Below are 23,176 nucleotides of genomic sequence, written 5' to 3'. Positions count from 1 at the left end.
AAAATTCCTATGTGTGCAATTTTCTAATACAAGTGAGTCTGCTGTATTTTGAGCCTGGTCTACTAAACCTTACCTCGAAGGTCAAAGGTGAGAACAAAAATATTTCCAGAAAATCTACTGCTCTATGAATAGACGGTCTGCGGTATACTGAGATAGGTATGGCAGGTCTGCCCATGTACAGATGTGTGTGTCTGTGTGTGTGTCCTTTTTTCTCTCATCATACCAAAATGCTCATCATAATCTTCATCTGTGGCTTGAATTTTTTTTAACAATTTTATTTATTTATTTATTTGTCAGAGAGACAGAGAAGGAAAGCACAAGCAGGCAGAGTGGCGGGCAGAGGCAGAGAGAGAAGTGGGCTCCCTGCTAAGCAAGGAGCCCAATGCAGTACACCATCCCAGGATCCTGGGATCATGACCTAAGCCATAGGCAGCGGCTTAACCAACTGAGCCACCCAGGTGTCACTTGTGGCTTCGATTTTTAAATATCCAACTCCCTTCTTCAGAACTAAGTTCTTTATAAGTTAGGAACTGAGTCTATTTTGTTCATTACTGTATCACCACAGTCCAGAACAATGCCTAGCACAGAATAAGCATTAATACTTGTTACACAGGAATAGGTGTATGGGTGTGTGTTTATTTGAGGGAAATGGAGAAACAAAACAGGAGTTTCCTACACTCCAAATGCCTAATCTCCATGAACTCAAATATGTGTTGAATTTCAATCCTACTCAATCCATCTTTTATCCTATGAATTACAGATTTAGAGAGGAAGGGGGCATTGGGTCTCTGACACTAGTGTGAATATTGCATAAACAATCCCATGATCCTTGCGTAGCACACACCAAACTCCACCGGGTGGACAGAAGAGCTTGCTTCCTGGGGCACACAAACCTGGGTCGGCATTCCAGCTTGAGCCTTGACCACTGGTGTAACCTTAGACAAGTTACTTAAAGTCTCAGATCTTATCTACTCATTACCAAAATGGAGATGAGTAAGAAGGCCTACCACCAAAATTATTGGTCCTATCTTCTCATTACCAAATGTAATAAAATATACCTTATCTGCTCATTACCAAAATGGAGATGAGGAAGAAGGCCTATCATCAAAATTATTGAGTCATTAGATGAGCTAAGTAACAAAAAGCTTTCTGGATGCATGGTAACCTCTCAGTCCCAAATAATTCTGTTACCAACTGCCACTCACCTCCCATATTTAAAAAAGAAGGAGCAGGAGAAGGAGGAGGGGGATGGGGGGAAGACTGTTAATGCCCAATTCCTGAATGAAGTTTAGTGGCTAAGTTTAGTGGCTAAGGCTATTCATTCAATCTTAATGAATAACAAAGCATCTGCTGTAATTTCCAAGAAATAACAATCAATAAAGTAAAGACAAAGAGTTAAATACATATGGAAAGCACAAACTGTTCAAAACCAAATTAGATCTCTATGGTTCTATGGCTTGAAATCAACCCCCCACACCCACATACATATACACATTTATTATTAACTATCCATTCTCTTACCTCAGATAGAAAGAAAAGTATTGTTTCCTCTGGTTAAGGTTGACACAGCCTTGTAAATGGCACTGCTCTTTTCTTCTTGGTTTGGGTTTCTGTTAATTTTTAAGGTCTGCTGAGAGATAAAGTTTCTATGAAATAATTCAGTATTCCAATGAGTTACCTCTGAGTTTCAATATGAAACATGTTATGATCCCAAATTAGCTGATATTGGCACTGTTCTGTGTGTGTAGATACATAAATTTTAATGTACTTATTATAGATTTAAAAGATCAAGATATTAAATAATAGGACTCGTTTCCAAAAGAAAAGCTGTTCTAAGAAATGTCATAGATATCCTAGTATTAATAAGACATACATAGAATATAAATATTAAATTTCTTGCATGAAGGAATTTGGGGGGGTTTGGTGCTATGTTTTACATTGATTTTTTTTTTGCCTTTCCATACTTTTTAAATTTTTTTTTCTTTTCTTTCTCTCTCTTTCTTTTTAAAAAATTGTTTTTGATTTCTAAAGTAGTATAATGCCCAATATAGGACATTATAAAATGAAGATTGAAAAGAAGAAAATGATCTCAATATGCATAATACTTTAACATGCTTCCTTATACTTTTTCTGCATGATTTTCAAATAATTAAGATGTTAAAAAATGTTCATATCCTGCATTTTCTACTTAATCAATGATCACTTTGCTGTGTCACAAAAATCTCTTTGTTAATATCATTCTTAATCACTACATATATCCCTCAATATGTGTCTATTATAATTTACAAGATATATTTTATTACAAAATAATCCCTATGATTACCTTTTTGTGTTAGGGGGTACAGATGAGGTTTGGGGAGCACAGTCTCTGGCACCAGACTGGCTGGATTTGAATCCTCATCCTATTCTTTCCCAGCTGAACTAACTTTGGACAAATCACTTATCCTCCCTGCTCCTCAGTTTCTTTATCCAAGAAAGAGAATAACAATACCTCCTCCCACAAGTGATGTGAAGGTTTCATGAATTACTACCGCAAAGTATCCATGTGTCATAAATATCACTTCAATGTTAGTTACTTATCTACCTTTTTAATTATTTTCTTGGTGTTATGACAATGGCAATACAATTTATAGGATAGAGAATACATTTTAAACATGATAAACACCTACTACCAAACTGCATTCCAGAAATGTAATAATTCATACTCCTCAGTTGTAGAAGATAATATGCATCTACCACACCCATATAAGCATTGGGCATTCTCATTCTTTAAATGTACTTCACTCTTCAAATTGGTAATGATGTCTCATGGTTTTCTTAAACCTGCATTTCTGCTGATATAAATATGGGAGAATATTAAGCATATAGTTTTTAGCCATTTTATTCCTTTGTGTATGAACTTTTTATGCCTTTGGTCCAGTTCTTAGATCTTTTAGTGTTTTGTTTCATTTTGTTTTGTTTTAATTTGTTGAGTTTACTTTCAAATTCTTCCTTTTCTGTTTTCACATCTGGGAGACTTTACATTTACAAAGTCAAGCCCACCATGTTTTCCTTTGTGACTTTTCCATTACTTTTCCATTGTTGAACATTCCTTTCCCCTCAGTTGTCAGATGCATACTCAAGGTATACTTTCTTCATTTTTATGGCTTAGGGATTTTTTTGGTTTTTGCTTTTTTACATTAGAACTGTTTTACCCATTAACAATATTCTTGTTTGGTATGAAGCTAGGTCTAACTCAACTTGTTTTTCTCAAAGAGCTACTAATTCCTTCTCTATAATTAATTAAAGAGTCCTGCCATTCCTTTACAGTGTGCTGACAGTATAAGTTAATCACGTACGGGTTGTCTGCAAGTGCTCTATGGAGATCTAACAGCATGACCGCTTGGGAGCAAATACGTGCACTGTGCATGTGTGTGTGTGTAAACACGTGTGCGTGCCCACGCATGTGCGCACACACCACTCTTTCCTCTTCCTCTGCGCTTTGTTTTTCCATTCATAGCACTTGTCCCCAACTGACATACTTTATGTTTGTTTATTATTTGCTAAATTGATGAATGCATTCAATTCATCAAGTATAAACAGTTTGGTGTCTTAGGTGATCATTTGATCCTCTGTGACATCTGCCTAATCTTACCTTTGAAATACTTCTAATATTATGACATCTCAGAAAATACGTTGTAACAACTGATATGAAGGCTAGGGCACTCATCGCCCCCTGGAACTTAAATAACAATAACCACCACCACCACCACCACCACCACAACACGTTGGTCCCCAGCCAGACAGCTGAGGTACAGTCTAAGCATCCTGACTGTTAAAAATCCTCCAGGTGATTCTAATATGCAACCATGGTAGACACTAATCTAGGGGACTTATTTGTATACCTAAAAGTAAATTTAATATATCAGAAGTATATATTTTTAACAATAAGTATTTTATTTTTAACAATAAGTATTTAAGACACATTGAGTGTATATATATATATATATATATATATATATATACACAGACACACACACACCCACTTACTATTTTTAAAACTATATTGATGTATATACATATCTGCATGTATACATATATATACACAGCCCCTACATATGATGGCTCCACTTAGGTTTTTTTTATTTTGTGATGGTGCAAAAGAGATACACATTCAGTGGAAACCATACTTGGATTTTGAATTTGGATTTTTTTCCCCAGGCTAGTGATATGTTCTATGATCCCCATCAGCTGCAACTCCTAGTCCCCGTGGAGATCATGAGGGTGAACAAGAGATACACTTACAACCACTCTGTACCCAAGCAACCATTCGGTTTCTCCCTTTCAGTGCACTATTCCACCAATTAAAGATATTCAGTTATTATTGACGCCTTATTATGAATTAGGCGTCGTGTTAGAGGCTTTTGCCCAACTGTAGGCTGATGGAAGTGTTCTGAGCACCTTCAAGGTAAGCTGGGCTAAGTGTGTTGTTCAGGAGGTTAGATGTATTAAATGCATGTTCCAGTGACAGGCTATTTCCAGCTTCGGCGGGGTTTTTCAGAACTACCATCAGAAGTGGAGGAAGATCTGTACACATAACAGCACTCATTCTTAACCGATCTTGTTTTTAGAAGCCCTGCCCCGAGGCTGGGGCGCCTCTTGCCTCTTCCCCGGCGGGCTGGCGGCAGAGGGCAGTGGGAAGATGGTGCGCCTGGCAGCTGGGCGCGGCTCCTTACCTTCAAAGCCGAGTTCCGCGAGGCCGCGGCGGGGGCGGCCGTCCCTCCAGCACTCTGGTCGCGACGGCGGAGGCAGGGGTTCCAGAAGCAGGTGAGAAACCGGTGCGCTGCCTTCCTAGCACTGGGACTGGGAAACAGGAAAGGAACGAGAGGAGCCACAAGTGTGATTAAAGATGTAAGGCAACTAGAGAAGGTTGAGAAAAGAAAGAAAGAAAAAAAAAAAAAGGAACAGAGAGTAAGAGGAAAGAAAAGGCGTCTGGCAGCCGCGGAGGCTGTGGGTGGGACGCAGATCCGTGTACGCAGTGCTAGGTGGGGCGCTGTTCTGTCCCGCGGAGTGTCCCGGGTCTGGGATGCTCCAATCAGAGATGCTCCTCGTCGGGGATTCCTCCCAGTGAGGGTCGGGGGCGGGAATCCTCCCAGTTCGTGGTGTTCCTAGGTGGGGGCGGGGGGTACGCCTGGTTCCGGATGCTTTGGCTCTGGGGTGCACCTGGTCTGGGGCGCCCCTCGCAGCGTGCCGGGTATATGGACTCCTCAACTGGGCGCCCCGCCTCTGAGTTCCGGGAGCCGCTTGATCGCGGGCGCTACTGCACGAAGCAGGAAAATCCCACGCCTCGCCCTTGCGCCGAGATCGGCTGTGGTCCCAGCAGCGGGCGGCGAGTTTCGGGAGCTCCCCGGCGGTGGGCGGTGTCCATGGGACCTGTAGAGCCCCGGGACGCTCGGTGCTGCTCCTTGCGCACCCTACAGGCCGCCGAGAGATTTGCACCAGAGTCAAGCTGGGGAAGAAACAGCCTGCACTGGGCAGAGGGGCACCACCTGTGGTTAAGGGGAAGGAGGACAAGGAAGAGGCCCCCAAACACAGGAAGGCTCCCTGGGGTCATCCAAAGTGAGGAGGAGGCCATTCTCTGAGGCACTCAAGTCTCAGATCTGTGCTGAGGACTTCTGTTTAGGCCTGGGGGGCGGGGGGGTAACCTCTTTTAGGAAGTCAAAGAGAGGGAGCAGAAGTGTTCAATTGAGATTTTTTTAACTGTTTAGAAGAAAAGGAGGCAAAAAGAGAACATGTGTTTCAAAGTTTTTAGATTGGTCTGTAGTAGGATCTTTCCATCAAAACCGAAGAATGGCTGACAATGAGAGGGTTTAATCAGACAGTGATTTTCATCCCTTTTCTTCAGTCAAAATAGTTCATCACAAAATAAAAGAGAAAGGTCATACAATTATCCCAATAAATGCAATAAGAACAAGCATCTGTCAAAATTCAACAGCTTTTCCTTCATTAACAACACTTGGAATACTGAAAACCAAAAGGAACATTCCTAATCTGATAAAGTGGAGAACAAGATAAGGATTGTCTTTTTGTGAAAAGTAAAAAATTAAAAATAGAAGGCATACGGATTGTAAAGGAAAAGATAAAACTATTCTTTCTGATAGACGGCATAATTTTATGTAGCTCGCCCTTTGAAATTTACTAAAGAGCTGCTGGAAGTCATAAATGAGTTTAGCAAGATCGTGGAATAAAAATTCAATATGCAAAAATCAATTATAATTATTTATGCTGGTGATGGAAATTTGAAAAATGAAATTTGTTAAAAATACCATTTACAATACCATAAAAAATCAAATATCAAAGTATAAATCTCGTAAAATGTGTACAAAATGTCTACCATGAAATCAACAAAATACTGCTGAGAGACATGAAAGACATAAAAATAGAGGGATATACCATGTTTATGGATTAGAAGATTCATTGTTAAGATATTTATTCTGCACAAATTGTGGAGTTCATAGAGTCTATACATTTTTAGACTGTAGGTTATAGAGTCTGTATATTTCATGCAATCCAAATCCCGGGAGGAATTTTCAAAGGAATTGAGAAACTGGTTTTAAAATATACATGAAAATGCAAATGATCTGGAACAGTCAGAACAATGTTGGACATAAAGAACAAAGAGAACTTACTCTGACTTGAAGACTTACAATAAGGAACTACTACTCTTGACAGTGTGATATTTGCATGAGCATATAAATGAAAAATAATAGAAAGTAGAATAATAGACCCACATATATGCAGCCTAATGATTTTTGACCAGAGCACCATGTCAGTTCAATAGAGAAAGAAAAGTCTTCCACAAGTGTTGCTGAAACAATTGGGCATCTCTATAGGAAAAAAAAAAAAAAGAACGTTGACCCTTACCTCATTCTGTATGCGAACATCAACTCACAGTGGACCATAGACTTAAATAGAAAAGCTGGAAACTGGAATATTTCATAAAGATACATGAAGAAATATCTCCAGACCTCGAGGTTAAACCAAACAAACAAATAAAACAACACTTAGCTAAGACACAGAAAACACTAACCATATAAGAAAAATTGACCAATTGTGGGGCACCTGGATGGCTCAGTCATTAGGCATCTGCCTTCAGCTCAGGTCATGATCCCCGGGGTCCTGGGATCGAGCCCCATATCAGGCTTCCTGCTCAGTGCGAAGCCTGCTTCTCCCTCTCCCACTTCCCTTGCTTGTATTCCCTCTCTTGCTGTCCCTGTCTCTGTCAAAGAAATAAATAAAATCTTTTAAAAAAATGACCAATTGAATGTTACCAAATTAAAAATGTCTGCTAATCAATGATACCATTAAAAAAAATGAGAGGTAAGAAGATAAACCTGGGAAAATTGTCACCTTATACCTATCTGAAAAGGAATTCATATCCAGAATATATAAAAAATTTTCACATATCAACAACATGAAGAAAAGCAACACAATCTTTAAATGTATAAAAGATTCTACTTTCACTGAGTGATACATGAATCTTCCTGGTGAATAAGAGCATGAAAAAGTTCAACATCATTAATCGTCAGACAACTGCAAATTAAAACCACAATAAGATTCTTTTAACACCTGCTGAAATAACTAAAATTCAAAGTAACCTGACAGTACCAATCATCAGTGAGGAGGTAGAACAAGAACGGTCTCATACTTAACTGGAGGAAACGTAAAATGGTACAATTAGTTTGTCAGTTTGACAGTTTTCTAAAAGAGACCACTCCTTGGTACTGAGCCAAGAGAAGTAAGAACACATGTCCCCAAGAATGTCCACAGTCTCCATAGTCACGAGAGGTACCACGTGAAACAACCCATACGTCCATCACCAAGGGAGAGGTTAAACTGCGTCCAGCCACACAACGGAATACATCTCAGTAACACAGAGGAAAGAAGTATGGACACATGCGAACCATGGATACATCTCCAAAATTTTACATTGTGTGGAAGCAGGGAGTCCCAGAGCTGTCCATCTGACTTTATTGATAGAAATTTCAAGATCTGACAAAACTAATCCATGGAGATAGAAATTGGAACATTGTTTGCCTCCGAGGAAGGAGAGGGATTGGCTGGAAAATGGCTGGATGGAACTTCCCTGGGAGGTGATAGAAATACTTCTTTTTTAAAAGAGTTATTATTTATCCCTCTATTTGAGAGAGAGAAAGAAAGAAAGGATACAAGTCGGGGCAGGGGTAGGGGGGGAGAATCTCAAGCAGACTCCCCACTGACTGAGGAGCCTGACATTGGGGCCTGATCTCATGACCCAGGAGATCATGACCTAAGCCAAAATCTAGACTCAGACGCTTAACTGACTGAGCCACCCAGGTGCCCCTAATGGAAATATTTCTACCTGATTTGAGATGGCAACTACACAGGTATGTGTGATTGTCAAGACTCATCAAAATTAACAATCTGCATTTTATCACATGGAAATTTGATCTGAGAAAGGGCAATTCCTTGTGTTTTTATAATTCACCATAATTTTTACTAAGATCCTATAGTAGACACCCCACTGGTTTTGGCTGAATTCATTCCATTCACATTACCTTGTGTGGTAGGTGAAGCATCTGTTATTGTCGCCGCACAGAGGAAGAAACTAGGAGAGCTTGGTGGTGTGCTGGCCTGAGAAGCCAGACTTCTGGCAGTTCTGCAGCTGCTCTGTGAGCATGCGCTTAGAATCAGCAGCTTGGAGTTGAGGAAGCCCTCAGAGCTCTTCTCCTCCATCCTCCCATGATATATATATATGTCACTCTCAGCAGCTAATCCATATATATATATAATCCATATATATATATATGTCACTCTCAGCAGCTAATTTAGTTGCAGAAACTGAAGCTCGAGTAACTTGGGAGGTGGTGTGTAGGTTTGGGAAAAAAGAGCTCAGCAACGTCAGAGTTTGCCCTGGGGCCAGCGCTCTCTGGGTTCTGCGAAGTCTTTCCCTCATCCCTCTGGGTTTCCTCAATGGATTCAAACCCCATAAGGTTAATAAGGAGCGTGCCTGATTACCCTGTGTATGCCTCCACAGCCTTTCTTCTCCCTGCCCCTGTCAAAGAGATACTCAGCGCACGTTCAGAAAAATGTAAGTGTTAAATTACAAAGCAGCTTACAATATAGATGGTTAAAATACATTCAAAAATAAAATAATAAAAAAACAAGGAAGAGATTATTATAAATTGCTTGTTATATCCTATGTACTTGCTGTAGAAAGAGCCCAAGTTGGGCTCTGTGATTCCAAGTAGCTAACTGAAGAGGAAAATAAAATCAGTTGTAAAATTATTTATGTCCACATATCAAAAACAGTTCTGTCAGTCTTGGTCAGTGGGGAAGCAGGATTAAAGGCACATCTCTTCCTGATGGTATTACTCGTAGTCACAAAGCCGGCTGATAGCAGAGGATGGCTTGTTGATTCCATATTAAGTGATGTTAACCAATCAACTAGACGGCATCCTTCCCACAGACTAGTTGTTTTAGCAGTTCCGTAAAATCAAATATCACCATATAAAAGCACAATAACTAACCAGAGTAGGGCAGCCAGATTTAGCAAATAAAAACACAAGAGTCCCAGCTAAATGTGAATTTCAGATTAATTTCAGATGAAATTTCATTCTTTGAATTCAACTAATGTCTTGTGTTTTATCTGGCAACCTTAATCCGGGGAGTATAGATTCAGGTTATATGGTATATAAAAGGATGGGTAACTACAGGTCCTTTAGGCAATCTTCCAGAAATACAATTTCTTTTCAGGCATTGAATGACAGTTCAAAATTACACTCCCTGTCGAGGGGCTGGCGTGCAGTTTTCTTTTGCAGTTAAGCCCCAAATCAGAGGGGCAAGGGTGGCTCAGTTGGTTAAGTGTCTGCCTTCTATTCAGGTCATGATTCTAGGGTCCTGGGATTGAGCCCCACATCAGGCTCCCTGCTCAGCTGGGAGCCTGTTTTTCCCTCTCCCTCTGCCTTGTGCTCTCTCTCTCTCTTTTTCTCTCTCTTTGTCAAATAAATAAATAAAATCTTTTTTTAAAAAAAATCCCCAATATACACTTTTTAAAGAAGCTCAGTTGGGGGGGCGCCTGGGTGGCTTAGTTGTTAGGCAGCTGCCTTCGGCTCAGGTCATGATCCTAGGGTTCTGAGATCGAAAATCACTTTTGGCTCCCTGCTTGGTGGGAAGCCTGCTTCTCCCTCTGCCACTCCCCCTGCTTGTGTGCTCTCTCTCTCGCTGTCTTTCTCTTTGTCAAATAAATAAATAAAATATTTTTTAAAAATAAATCTGTTTCTTTATTAAAAAAAAGAAAAAGAAAAAGCTCAGCTAAGTGTAGGATCTCCATCCACTTGTAAAATCTGAGCTCTCACAAGACTCCCAGCCTGAGAAGACACTGCTGGCACTGAGGGCATGTGAACTCCTTTAGGGAATTAATGGCAGTGGTATTGACTGTGCACCTTACCTTCCCTTTTGCTACATGGTTCTGCCAAAATGCCCTACAGATTTCATAGAAATGTTGCAACAAACCAATTTCTTAAATTAAAAAGAAATCATAATTGGGAAATATAAGTTATACTGACATGGCCATTGAAGAATTACTTATTATTATGGCCGTTTTCATTCAACACAACTCAAATATACAACAATAAATAATGAGGTACATCAGCTGTGGCACAACCATGAAATAGAATTCTATGAATATTTAAAATATTAAAATTTAAGTGACATGTCAAAATTTTTTTCTCATGATGTAAAATAGGAAAAAATATAAAAACTACACACTGTATGAGCTCACTACATAAATGGTATGTTTCAGCACAAATTCAAATTTTTTTCGAATACAAATTTACCACAATGTTTAAGAGTCATTATCTTAGGATAATGGATTTATGGATAATTTTTGCTCTTTTCTTCTTTCATATTTTCTGTTCTTCTGTAACTTTTAGAGGGAGAAAAAAATTTCTCTCTCTCTCTTTTTTAAAGATTTTATTCATTTATTTGACAGAGAGAGTGAAAGTGAGAGAGATCACAGAGAGAGAGGGAGAAGCCAACTCCCAGCTGAGCAGAGAGCCCGATGCAGGACTCGATCCCAGGACCCTGGGATCATGACCTGAGCCGAAGGCAGATGCTCAACCAAGTGAACCACCCAGGAACCTGAAAAAAATATTTCTAAAGAGAATGAAAATCTCTGAAAGAAATTTTAGAGCAGCAAAAATTTGATTATAATGGCAACCAGGTAAGCCCCTCCAATAACATTGACAACATCGAGATGAAAAAACCCAGCATCCAGTCAAATAAAATAGAATAAATGCTGGTCTGGTTGGGAATAAGAAGGACTGTTATTGTTCTGCTTGTGGAAATCTGAGTGTTCTTCAAGGTTGCATGAAAATTTAGCTCTAACACTTCCAGCTTGAAGTTTAACGTGTGGAGTATTGACAAGGAATAAGGAGAAGAAGAACGGGAAAGAGAGAGAAAGAGGGAAAAAAAGGATAATGAAAAAATACTAGGCCACATGGAGAAAGATCAGTAAAGGGAGAAAAGACAGGAAAAGTGGGCTGAAGAGGGGTCGAGAAAAGAAATTTCTGGGTGTTTTGCATCCCCCCAGAATCAGGAAAATGGGAGTCAAGTTGGTAAATGAAATCAGAGACCAGCCTCCTCTAGACATCACCACTCCTCCTGCCCCTGCTCCAGTGTCTGGTCCAATGTCGTCATCCAGGAGGAGGAGTTCAGGTCAGTGGAAACTGGGTGCCTTACTAGCACACCAAAGCCAGCACTACTGCTCCTGGGCTCTCAGGGAAGCCAAACTGGGTGTCTTCCCCGGGGGTCGGTTGGGCACAGGCATGCGGTACCTCACGTGCTTCCAGAATTTGGAATTCAGCGACCGTTTGTCAGCCATGTGGTCTTGCCTCCACTTGATGGTACCCTGCACTTCCACGAGGTGCCGGAGGGACTCCTGAAGCTCCTCAAACCGCAGTCCACCGGGCTTGCCCAGAGCCTCCATTTCTATCAGGATCACCTTGGAGTCATTCTGGATGAGGGCGCTGTGTAGGGCGATCTCCTGCTCATAGGCAAACTCCCTGCTGTGGACCAGCTCAGGAGTCAGGATAAAAATCTGCCGCCGGCTCTTTCGTATGTTGTTCTCCACGGCAGTGGCTGCGTCTGAGAATAAAAGCCCCGGATCACATTTCCTGCTGCTGCGTTTTGAAATCTAATGCTTTGATCATGAACGTTCTGGACTTAAAAAAAAAAAAAAAGTTATGGTTTTAATCTGTTATGGGATTCTGACACTGATCAGTTCTTCATTCAGGAAAGGGGGAATGTGCTTGAAGGGACAACCTGTTATGTTCGACTTACCCCTCTCACTGTGAGCACATCAGTCCCAAGCCCCTCTTCCTTCCCAGGTAGGTCAGTTCTAACTAAAATGAATCCTTGGAGTTACATGGCAGGTAGAGATATTTAGTGGGAGAATTAGAATTCAAGTTCATTAGCTATGTATTATCTTCTTAGCATATTAGCGTATGTGTTTTACCAGGGCTTAGTACGTTCACTCTTAGGGACTGTTGCTCCTCTGAACTGATTAAAATCTCTAAGGGAGTCCTGGATTCACGTCACTCCCCAATGTCTCTGTTTGAGAAGCTGATTTGATTCAGACTAGAAAGATCTTAAGGAAGACCAGATCCCCTTATCAATTTAGAGTTTATACAGCATCAGCTCCATGGTGATGGCAGGAAACTTCTGGGCAGACTTAGAAAGCACATGTAAAATACTCAGCTCTCCCTGCAAGGAGGGACCAGAGAAATCAAAGAAATGCAACCATGAACGAAACCACTCAAGAATTTCTTAGAGCAGGGCAGCCAAAAGACTGCCAACCCATGTAGTGTGTGAACTAGGGAAATAAATGTTGAATAGCACCAGATAGAGACTTCATGTTGGTCAGGATCCTAACAGAAAACTCAGCACACTCAAAAGGACTGACTTAAGAGAGGTTAATGAGAGGAGAATTTATAAAAGATGTGGACAGAGCCAAGAGAAATCAACGAGAGATGCCTCGGAACCCCAGCACCGGAAATAGCCAGGGAGGCATTACCCCCCTCCAGGTGTGAAGGGGAAGAAGTAATTATGAAAGCTAAGGTGTATAAAGGCAGCTAACAGGAGCCCATGTTCTGGGAGAGAAGAGCCCAGCTCCCCTGGCAACCTTACCCGATGCCTGCCTCTGTACTTCTGCTTCCATTGGCCGAACCCAGCAGGGAGCAGAGGCAGGGGCCTGATAGATTCCATAATGACCAGCTCTCCCCCCCCCTCCCCGGGGCCACTGGATGGAGCAGGGTGCAGAGTAGATTTGAAGGGGCAAAGCTCCAGAAGGTAACTAGCATGGGAAGAAATACCACTGATGCAGTCATGAACTTTTCCAAAGGGCCCAGTGAAGTTTGGTGTTGTTTTGTTATATCTGACCTTCCTTGGGTTAAAGTAAGGTTCAGAGGACATGCTTGAGGCAGAGGGGGTGGGAACATTCCCAGTGAAAAACAGCACGATGCAGGCCACTCAAGCTTGAGCCTCAGCACGCTGGTGTTCACACTGGGCTGGAGCGAGGTAGAACTAGAAAGGAGGTCGATGGATCTGAGACAAAAGCGATGAAGGGTTTGCAGCCAGCTGTGGCAGGTGGTGTGACGTCACAAATAGCTGGGGTCCCTGCAGCTTCCTGAGCAGATGTGTAACATGAAAAGAGCGTTTGAGCACCGAGGTTCATTTCTTTCTACTGGAATGAGTAGCCAGCGGGAGAGCTGGAGGAAGAAGAAAGCTTCTAGAGAAAACTGGGATTCCGTTTTCCTGAATCATTCATTTTACAAAGTTACCCACACCATTGTGGGGGGATTAACATTGCCCAAATATTCCAGGACGAAGTAGATTCACCTGCTGGGTGTTCCTTTATATCTACAGATGCTTGAATCCCTCTTTGCAGTGGAAATGCCAGTTTAAATTCACAGTCTACTAAGCATTCACTTTATTGGACTTACCCTCAGTGATGCTTCTGCCTCAGGAAAATTCCAAACACTTCCTGGTCTCCGAGGAATTAGAGAAGAGCTATAAGGAGGGCTCATGGGTACTTGACATAAATATAGAGGGAGGAGGAGAACAGCTACTGAAAGGCCAGAATTGTGACAAACTATGGAAGGTACATGGAATCGACTAAGAAACAGAAGACAGCTCTAGTGGATGTGGTGAGAATACACATTTGCAAATGTTTCTCCAAAACAGGGGAAAGCACGAAGACTTTCTGAATCCTTGCAAATATTTCAGTCAATGCCTCTAGGTATGAGAACACATTTCTTTGTTGTTGTTGATTTTTTTTTTTTTTTGAGTCTTCTTTCTGCTCTTCTAGAGAGAATTAAGATGTATGTCAATTATCCTGGCAGTGGACCTGGGAAGTCAAGTAGGGGCCATGTCTTGCTAAATCCACATAGCAGTGTCCTCACATCACTGATACTCTTATGAAGACCTCATGATCAGGTCGGCTATGGGGGAAGGACAAGCAAAGAATAAGTATCTCCTTCTTCTGGAGACATATTTTAAAACTCTGGTCTTAAGGCCTGGAATAATGATTGTATTTCCTTATCCAACACAGGGATAAGACCACCTATCCTTGGCCTTCTGATAAACGTGACTTTCTGTCCCTGATATGTGTTGATAGCTTTACCTTCTCCCGGTAGCAGATCTCTCCCATAAATGCATAAGTTATAGCCACATTTATTTTCAAGAACTTCAGGCAGAATCTGGTGAACAAAGTGGCCCACAGCATTGGCCCTCTCGGGACTATTTTTATAGTTCCGCGGATAGATAACGTAAGCATCATAGATCTTTCCATCTGAAAATGAGAACAAGAAGTACAACTTTATTCCTTGGCTCTGGAAATTCCCATTTGACTCCTCCTAGACATTCTCCCCTGAATTTTATTATTGTTGGTGTGTGTATCCCATCCCCCAAAATATTCTAGAATCCAGAGATGGTGACCACAACTCACTACCGCAAAATGTCATCAGAAAACCAATCTTAATCTGCAAGTTTTCTCCCTTTACTGCCTCAGACTGAATGGTAGAGAGGCAAGTTTAGCATACACCATACTGTCAAATTTAATTAATAACTTATTGATAAATATCTGTCATGGATAAGGGATCTTCTGTTTTTGGAGTAGATCTCAGTTTTAGCTGTTGTTTTCCCCTAACCTAGGAAATAAAAATGCGAAAGGAGAATTTTTTTTAAGGGATCTATATTTCCCACAAATCAAATAATTAGCCCTAGTTGAGTGGACCATATGGAAAATGTAGAGTATATCTGCCTCCAAAGGAGAGAATGTTGTCTGATTCAGCAGGCATAAATGTATTCTTTCAGGTGTATACTTGTGCACACAGGTAGGGCTCTGTAAGGAGTAGGCTTTCTGGTAAAATACATCTGCCTTCTGATGGCTCTGTCTAAGCTGTTCACATCTGGAAAGCAGGAACACTTTAGTTAATGTTTTGAATTCCATGAAGTTTTCCAATACACATTTTCCAAAATGATTAAACTTTTCTGGGTTTGGGCTGATTCTGTTCTTGATTTAGCAGGAACAGCAAGCCTATTGGGGGAGGAGATTTGAGCTGTTGAGATGTATCTCAGAACCATAAGGAGCATCAAAAAGGACAGAGACTGGCATCCGAGTGGACTGAGAAAAAAAAAAAAGGATCTGCTAACAATATGTTAGCCAGCAAAATCTGGGTTTAGTACCATAGCTATTAAGAGTTCAACAAATGAGCCACCAACAGCCATCATGGATCCTTTTCTTTGAAGAAAAATGTGGAACTTGCCACTTACCATTCCTCATTTTGTGAGGTCTAGCTAGGTCTCTCCAGAGCAGATTAACCTCAATCCAGAACACTTTCAGCATTATGGCCATGACATTGATTAGCATTAACAAGGTGCTAAATCCTGCCAGGATGTAGTAGGTGCTTTGCTTGTCATCTATTCAAAAGATAAGGGGAGGACAAAAATGATCACTAATATTCCTACAACAAGGTAAAATAAACAGACCTCCACTGGGAGGACGAGAAATTCATACAGGAGATGCCTGCCTGGCATTTGCATGTCTGCATTACGAATCAGTAAGTAAACATTTACTGAGTGCCTCCCCTAGGCAAGACAGCAAGCTAGGCATGGTAGGGGCTTCTCAAAGCATATGAGGTGTGGCCCCAAATGTAAACTTAACTAAGATAGGAGGTAAATGTGTGATTGGAGCTGGCAGAGGTTTTTAGGAGTGCTCCCTCCAGGCTGGAGTGGGTAATGGAGGCTTCCTGCAGGGGGAGAGAAGTTTTAGAGAACCAGGAAACAAGAAAAATGCACTCCTGACAAGAGGAGCTGCTGTGAGCCCAAGGGCAGAGATGTGGTGTATTCTGAGGAACCGGAGTAATCCAGCATGGGGAATTAGTGGAAGAAACAACAAGAAATGTGTCTCAGGGCTCGGTTCTGACCAAAAGTGGGGCTCCCATTCCAGCATTTTGCCTTTATTCAGGAAGGTCACGGGATCCACTGATGAGTGTTGAGTGGGGTGTTAACAATGAAAGCAGTTGACAAGCAGGATTAATCTGAAGGTAGGGGAAGATTTGTCTCTGTGGGAAGAGACCATAATTACTTAGGAGAAAATGGACGGGAAGTTTCTGCAATACTTGTGGTAAAACATAAGGAGGGTTCAGACCTGTGTAATAATGAGAAAAGAACGGATACATCTGGAGTTGGGGCATTAAGGAGAACGAATCAAAAGGTCTTGGTGTCTTACTGCATAGGAAAGCAGGGAAGAGACAGGGGCCATGTAAGTCTCTAAAGCATAATTGATGGGGAAGTCATATTCCTGGGGTGCTAGGTTCTAAACACACCCCTTATTTTTCTCATCACTGCACTGCATCTCGTACTCACTGTTGCACAAAGTGTATACGTGAGATGGTTCCCGATTTCAAGGACTTGGAACAGATACGTACAAATTGTATACTAGCATTGTACTCATTAATGGTATTTTTTGGCTGTTGTATGTTTACTTCTCTCTTTAGAATTAACTCTCCTCTTACAAGTAGTCTCACTTAAAGATGACCATGAGAACAATCTCAAAGGAGATTTGTCTCTTGTAACACCGTCCCTGCCTTTTTTGTCTAAAATCCCAAAGCATGAAGCTCCAGTCTTGCCCTAGAAAATCACCTATCCATATTCACAGATTCCTCCCATTGTTCATCAGCACCCTGAGGATCCAGAACTGTGAAATCAAGAATGGCTAAGGCAAAGAGATTCAACACGGGGGAGCAGGGGGGCACGGTGGAGGAGGCGTATTGCTGAAAATTGGTAGACAGCTTACTATCTGCACTGTCATCAGTTTAAACGATAAATACGCCCTAAGGAAAGCATTTCAACAGGATTCCCCTTCAGGTCACTCTCTCTAAAAGTCCTATCTGGATACCCTCTGGGAACGTCCATTTCTTGGGGACATCGAGGTGAAGTAACTGGGCGTGTGTGTGGCCACTTCCACTGGGAGGAGAGAAGTTAATCTGAGACAGTAAAGAAAGTTGAAGTTCAGTATCTTTCTGTTAATGACTTTAAACCTGTGTAAATAACTCCGTATGTGGTGAGTAAACACTAAATACTTTCTGAAAGTGTTTATAAACAGGAAAACACTGCCTAAGTTTGAGTTCTGGCTCTAACTCCAATTCCTCAAGCTTTTTAACCTCCTCTTGTTTCCTCATCAGCAAAACTGGATGATACTAACAGTCTCTTCCTCATGTGTTATTGATCAAATAAATAAGAAATGAGATGGGAAATAATCAGAAAGGCCCGAAGAAAACAATGAATAAAAGTGTACTACTATGATTAGGAGTGTCAAATATTTATTTAATCACATCAAGGAATACGGGAACATAAGCTTTTAAAGTTTTTGTTGTTGAAATTCAAGACAATGTTGTAATTTATTTTGTGATGGGAAATAAACGATGTGTCGAAATGTGACGATTAAACTGCCATAGCAACAGTTTGTTTAATGTTCACAGTTGTCGAAACAGAGTGTAACCACGTTAATTTGAAGAAGAACAGGGGAAGGGTAGCACATACAAATAAACTAGAAGGAAAAAAGTCACCAAGTACATGTAACATGAAGACAATTCCAATACACAGGTCGTCGGAGAGTAACATGAAGACAATTCCAATACACAGGTCATCGGAGAACATTCATACAGTGACAACGTAAACAAGTCATGAGGATATCGAGGCAATGGCAGTTCCGGGGGGGAGGGCACAGCTTCCCCTCTCCTTGAAGATCCACTGTGCCAGCTACCGCCCAATACTACATGGTGACGTGGTCCATATGTCCTGGGGTGATTCCATTATTAAGGGTAGAAACCTGGCGACCCATGGAACTCTATAGCACTCAATGTCATGATTCTGTTTGTTTTACAAATTGGTGATTTGAGTCTAAATTAAAGCAAAACTTCCAAGCACCATTTCAGACAGAGATTTAACCACAAGCACATGAACTTGGTGGTCTGCTTATCTATTACCCCCAATTTTTTTTCATCAGGTTGTGCCTCTGTGTGTTTATTCAAATTAATCTGGACTATGTCCCACTTAGGGGTATAAACTGAGGACTTAAATCTCCCTTTGACTATGTGACAAACACATTAAATAATTTCCATGTAGTTGTGCATGGAGTAACAAGTGTAAAAATACCATATTTTTCTCCCCATTTATACTGGATTCAATGCTTCCTCTGACAAACAAGATGTCTTTGCCTGGAAATGCAAACAAGGGAGAAAGTTGACAGGTGCTCAGGAAGGAAATGTTTGCAAAACTATTTTTGCTGACATCACTGCACACGACGACATACCAGGGGAGGGGAGCAAGAAGCAATCTGTCCCCCAGAGGACAAGTGTGTCATCACTGACATTGGTTAGTGTTGTCTGGGTAAGGTGATGATTAAAAGCACAATGAGTCTGCGGTGCGGAGGTGTCAGTCAGTTAAGTGTCTGCCTTTGGCTCAGTTCCTGATCCCAGGATCCTGGGGTTGAGCCAGAGGCCCTGGAGTTGAGCCCTGTATCAAGTCCCCTGTCAGACTCCTTGCTCAGCAGGGGTATCTCTTTCTCCCTCTCTCTCTGCCCCTTCCCCCCCCCTTGTGCTCTCTCTCTCACTCTCTCTCTCACTCACTCTCTCTCTCAAATAAATAAATAAAATCATTTTTAAAAAAGCACAATGACTCTTAGATGGTCTTATTACTGTTTCAGATTCTTTACAGACAATGTACCTTGTTACCTATACCCAAGACGGATCATTCTCTCCATTTAATTTTAAAAGATTATATATAGTGTCTGAACCTACTGAAGGATAGTCAGTTTCCTGTTTTTGTTATATCTTATTGCATCAGATTATAATGAAGTCATTAAAGGCACAGTATATTCAGATAAAACTATTAAGAAGTTATTAAACAATTTGGCCTTTCCAAGTTACTGGGAAGTTTATCTACCCTAACAAACATAAATGTAAGCTGTTGCTTTGTTGAATAATTAAGCCTTATAGCTAAAGCAGTGGAAATGTACAAAAATCATTTTCCTTGATACCTTTGGTATGCGCTCATTTATTCATTCAACAAATTGTTATAGAGTACATGCTATAGGTACCAGAGGCATTGCGCTACAGATGGAGGACATGAAGATGGGTGAGACGCCATCTTGCCCTCATGGAGCTTAGAGTCACGTTCAGCAGACTCTCAAACAGATTTCTGTTAAGTGTGGGGGTGTAGACATAGAGACAGGGCCCTACAGGAACACCAGGAAGGAATATAGACCCCAAACTCATGGCCAAAGAAGGCTCCCCATAAAAGGTGGTACCTGAATTGCTTGTTGAATAAGAGATACAATAAAGAAATTAGCTGAGCTACCAGACGTCCTGTGAGTTTCACCTACACTGAGATTGGTAATTACCAGGGGTAGAGGTGGGGAAGGGAGAAATAGGTGAACGGATTGTGTTTTCTTTTTTTAGTTTAAATACATTGAACCTCTAAAAAAACAAACAAAACAAAACAAAAACAAACAGAAAAAGAAAGACATGTAGCTCAAAAATGTATTTGGTGAAATAAATGATGGTTTCTCTGTATAATGGGATACTATGAAGCCATTAAAAATCATGGTGTAGAAGAACATTTACTATCATGGAAAGATTTCTCTTATACATTAAATAATTATAAAATAAGCTATAAAACTTTCTATGTAACTTGTAGCAAAGCATGTTTATAATCTAAATATATCGAAGAGAATTTATGTGGCAATACAAAGGTCAAAGAACAGCCAAGACAATCTTGAAGAAGAATAAAATTGGAAGACTTACTCTACCCAAAATCAAGGTTGACTGTACAGCTACAGAAAATAAGACAGTATAGCATTAGAGCATAAACGTTTTTCTTTTAAAAAGAGACAGGATGTAAGAGATCACACACTTTTTCTGGAAGTGACCAGAGAGTAAATACTTTAGGTTTTGCAAGTAGAAAATAAATAAATAAATAAATAGATTTACTATTTTATAAAGTTTAACAATAATGCCACATAATGTCTTATTACAAAGTAGTGTCTTAAGATCTTCTTCCTGGAATGGGCAGTAATTACATACTTCATCTTTTCATCGACTTTGCCAGCCTCACTAACAAAATGTGCATTTTTTAGGACCAAAAAAAAATTTATAGAAGGGAACATGTTTATAACGTGCCATAAAAGTCATGAAAGGTAACATAGAACATATTCACATTTGCTGTTAGTGTGTTCTTTCATATATAGTGAGACAGAGAGAGCTAATGAAAGCAGAAGGATGGCCAAGGAAGCAGCTGTGTGTTAAAGAGGAACCAAAATGAGAAGGTAAGGGGGGGGTGGGTAAGGAAAGGAGGAAGGGGTGGGAGGGGGGAGAGAAGGAAGAGGAAGAGGAAGGGGAGGAGAGGGAGGATGGGTGGAGGCAAAGGAGGAGGAGGGTGGCAAGAGGGAGGGGGGAGGAGGGGAAAGAAAGGAGGAAGGGGTAGGAGGAAGAGGAGAGGAGGAGATGGAGGGTAGGAGTAGGTGGAGGGAGAGGAGAAAGGGTGGGAGAAGGGAGAAGAGGGAGAGGAGCAGGAAGGGGGAAGTAAAGCTGTAGAGAAGCAACCAGGGAAACCATGCTACAAAGGTCACAGTGTTCTTTACAGGAGAAGCACATTCTACGAGGTGGGTCATGTCCATTGTGGTGAGAGATGCGCCCTGGAACCACACTCTAACACATTGTTCTCTAAGAAATGATTTCAGCTTACAGTTGATGCAGCTAACTTGGGTGACCAAAGTCTCAGGAACACTCCTTACTTGGTCTTTTCCTCTTTAGTCTCACGATGTGCCGTATCCAGCCATGCAGACTCTGAGCCAGACATTCGTACCGCAGCAATAAGTCCTCCTCTCTCACACCATCTATTCTCAAAGTGGTGTTCTGACAAGTCAGCTCATTGCTAGAGCTAAAAAGGCGACATGTTATGTTCAGTGCTTACTTTGCTGTTGCAAATTGTGTGGGAGGAAAAGGGGATGTGTCAGCCTCAATATAAAAAAATACCTTTGATTTTGCTCCTGTTCCTCTTGAATTCTTGCTTCACCAAAGTTCTGAACTGTGGTTCTGTTCACCTTCCATCGGACACCAGCCATGAACTGAGATCCTTTCCCAAAGCAAGCAGAGCAGAGTATGTTTGCTGGTTTTCCTGGATGAGAAGGGAAGAAATTCACCAGTAAAAATCAGTTCTTCCAGTAGTATTTCATTCAATGTGAAAAAAGTCATTGAATACTTGGGTTGTGCCAGGAACTGATTCCAATCCCCTTCCTTATCATTAACACCCTCCTCCCTACATCAGACCTTCGCCTTGCCTCCACCCCCTTCATTCACAGTTGGGAGGAAGCTCAGCTCCCTCTCTCCCCTCACCTGCTGCGTAAACTCAGCAGGTAAATAACTCTGGCTTCATCAATCCCACTTTATATGGAGGGGCTTCTTTTTACTCTAAGTTGGAATTTCTTTGCAACTTCCTTCTTCCACATCTTTCTCCTTCTACCAAATTCTCTTCATCTCTCTGGAAGCCCCTTTGTTGGTAAAACTGTGTTTTGCTGGACCCAGCTACAATCCCAGTACTGAGTCCTTCAAGGGAACTCTCTTTTATTACTCCTCCTTTTACTGGACGCTTCCTCTGCCCCGAGCTGAAAGCATGAGGGCTGCCGCCCACCTGGGCACATGCATTTAGCCATCCCTTCCTGAGCCCTTGGTTCCTGGGTCAAGAAGTGTGCAGATGGATGAGGAATGCAGAGTGTCTCAGACAGTGACAATGGCACACCCAAATGATTAAAATACAAGGTACTCTACTCTTCTATAGAAAGACTGACAAATTACATGTGAATACAGAGGGAGAAGTCATCCTAGGGAGCAGGACTGCCACACTGTATAAGAAAATGTTTTCCTTGGACCATATTGGATGGAGGCTCTGGGGGTGCCCACCAGTAGGTAAGGAGGGTGGCGTTGGGGAATGGTATTTAATTCACTGTTGAGAGATGAGAAGAAGGAACATCATGGACAAAGGCAAGAAAGAATATGGAAATGCTGCCTTCTCAGTGTCACAACTGTGAGGGGGTCAGGATGGAAGGGACACAGAGCACGTGGGGTTAACAGCTGCAAATAAGCCAGGACGCAGTGAGAACCAGTTCATGAAGGATCTTCTCTTACAGGCCAAGAACGTTGAGCTGTATCTCATTTCTGGTAGGGAACCAAAGAAGGCAGAGATGGGCAGAGTCGGAAAGCCTGGGTTCTTATCCTTCTATCACCAATTATTCACAACCCTGGGCATGTCATTGATCCTACCTGAGCCTAAGTGTTCACACGCATAAATTGGGAATGATGTCCACCTCCAGGAGAGAAGTAAGAATGAAGTAAAACAGTACGTGTGAGAGCACCCTGAGCTACAAGTACATTGCAAATGTAAATGCTGGGTATTCCGAATATTAACAAGTACCCAGATGAATATTTCTACACATGACATTTCATTCAGTTCCCAAGATCCATCATGTTAACTGCTTGACCCATGCTTAGGGAATTCAGATCAAGAGTCCTATGGAAGGATTCTCCAAGTGACATTT

At 41.4% G+C, this 23,176-nt stretch overlaps 2 protein-coding genes across 3 annotated transcripts in view; both read right to left on the bottom strand.

Moving 5' to 3' along the window:
* IL18R1 (interleukin 18 receptor 1) overlaps positions 1-5,406 on the bottom strand; it is a 33,472-nt gene extending 28,066 nt beyond the window's left edge. The window contains exon 1 of one of the 2 annotated variants that reach the window (XM_047745472.1): positions 4,716-5,406. The gene's annotated coding sequence lies outside the window, so the exon portion shown is untranslated. Of the gene's footprint in view, positions 1-1,521; positions 1,631-4,715 lie in introns of those variants that run through there. The other variant, XM_047745471.1, reaches the window with a different exon arrangement.
* A 5,718-nt stretch (positions 5,407-11,124) lies between these two features.
* IL1RL1 (interleukin 1 receptor like 1) overlaps positions 11,125-23,176 on the bottom strand; it is an 81,227-nt gene continuing 69,175 nt past the window's right edge. Inside the window, exons 13-17 of the mRNA XM_047745469.1 lie at positions 21,618-21,759; positions 21,377-21,522; positions 15,853-15,999; positions 14,702-14,869; positions 11,125-12,165 (exon numbers count right to left, since the gene is read on the bottom strand). Coding sequence (XP_047601425.1) covers positions 11,780-12,165; positions 14,702-14,869; positions 15,853-15,999; positions 21,377-21,522; positions 21,618-21,759 — 989 coding nt within the window. The 3' untranslated portion in view covers positions 11,125-11,779. The remainder of the gene's footprint in view (positions 12,166-14,701; positions 14,870-15,852; positions 16,000-21,376; positions 21,523-21,617; positions 21,760-23,176) is intronic.

The sequence above is a fragment of the Lutra lutra genome, chromosome 9, assembly GCF_902655055.1.
Source record: "Lutra lutra chromosome 9, mLutLut1.2, whole genome shotgun sequence".
NCBI lineage: Eukaryota > Metazoa > Chordata > Mammalia > Carnivora > Mustelidae > Lutra > Lutra lutra.
This window is presented reverse-complemented; position numbering and strand designations above follow the sequence as displayed.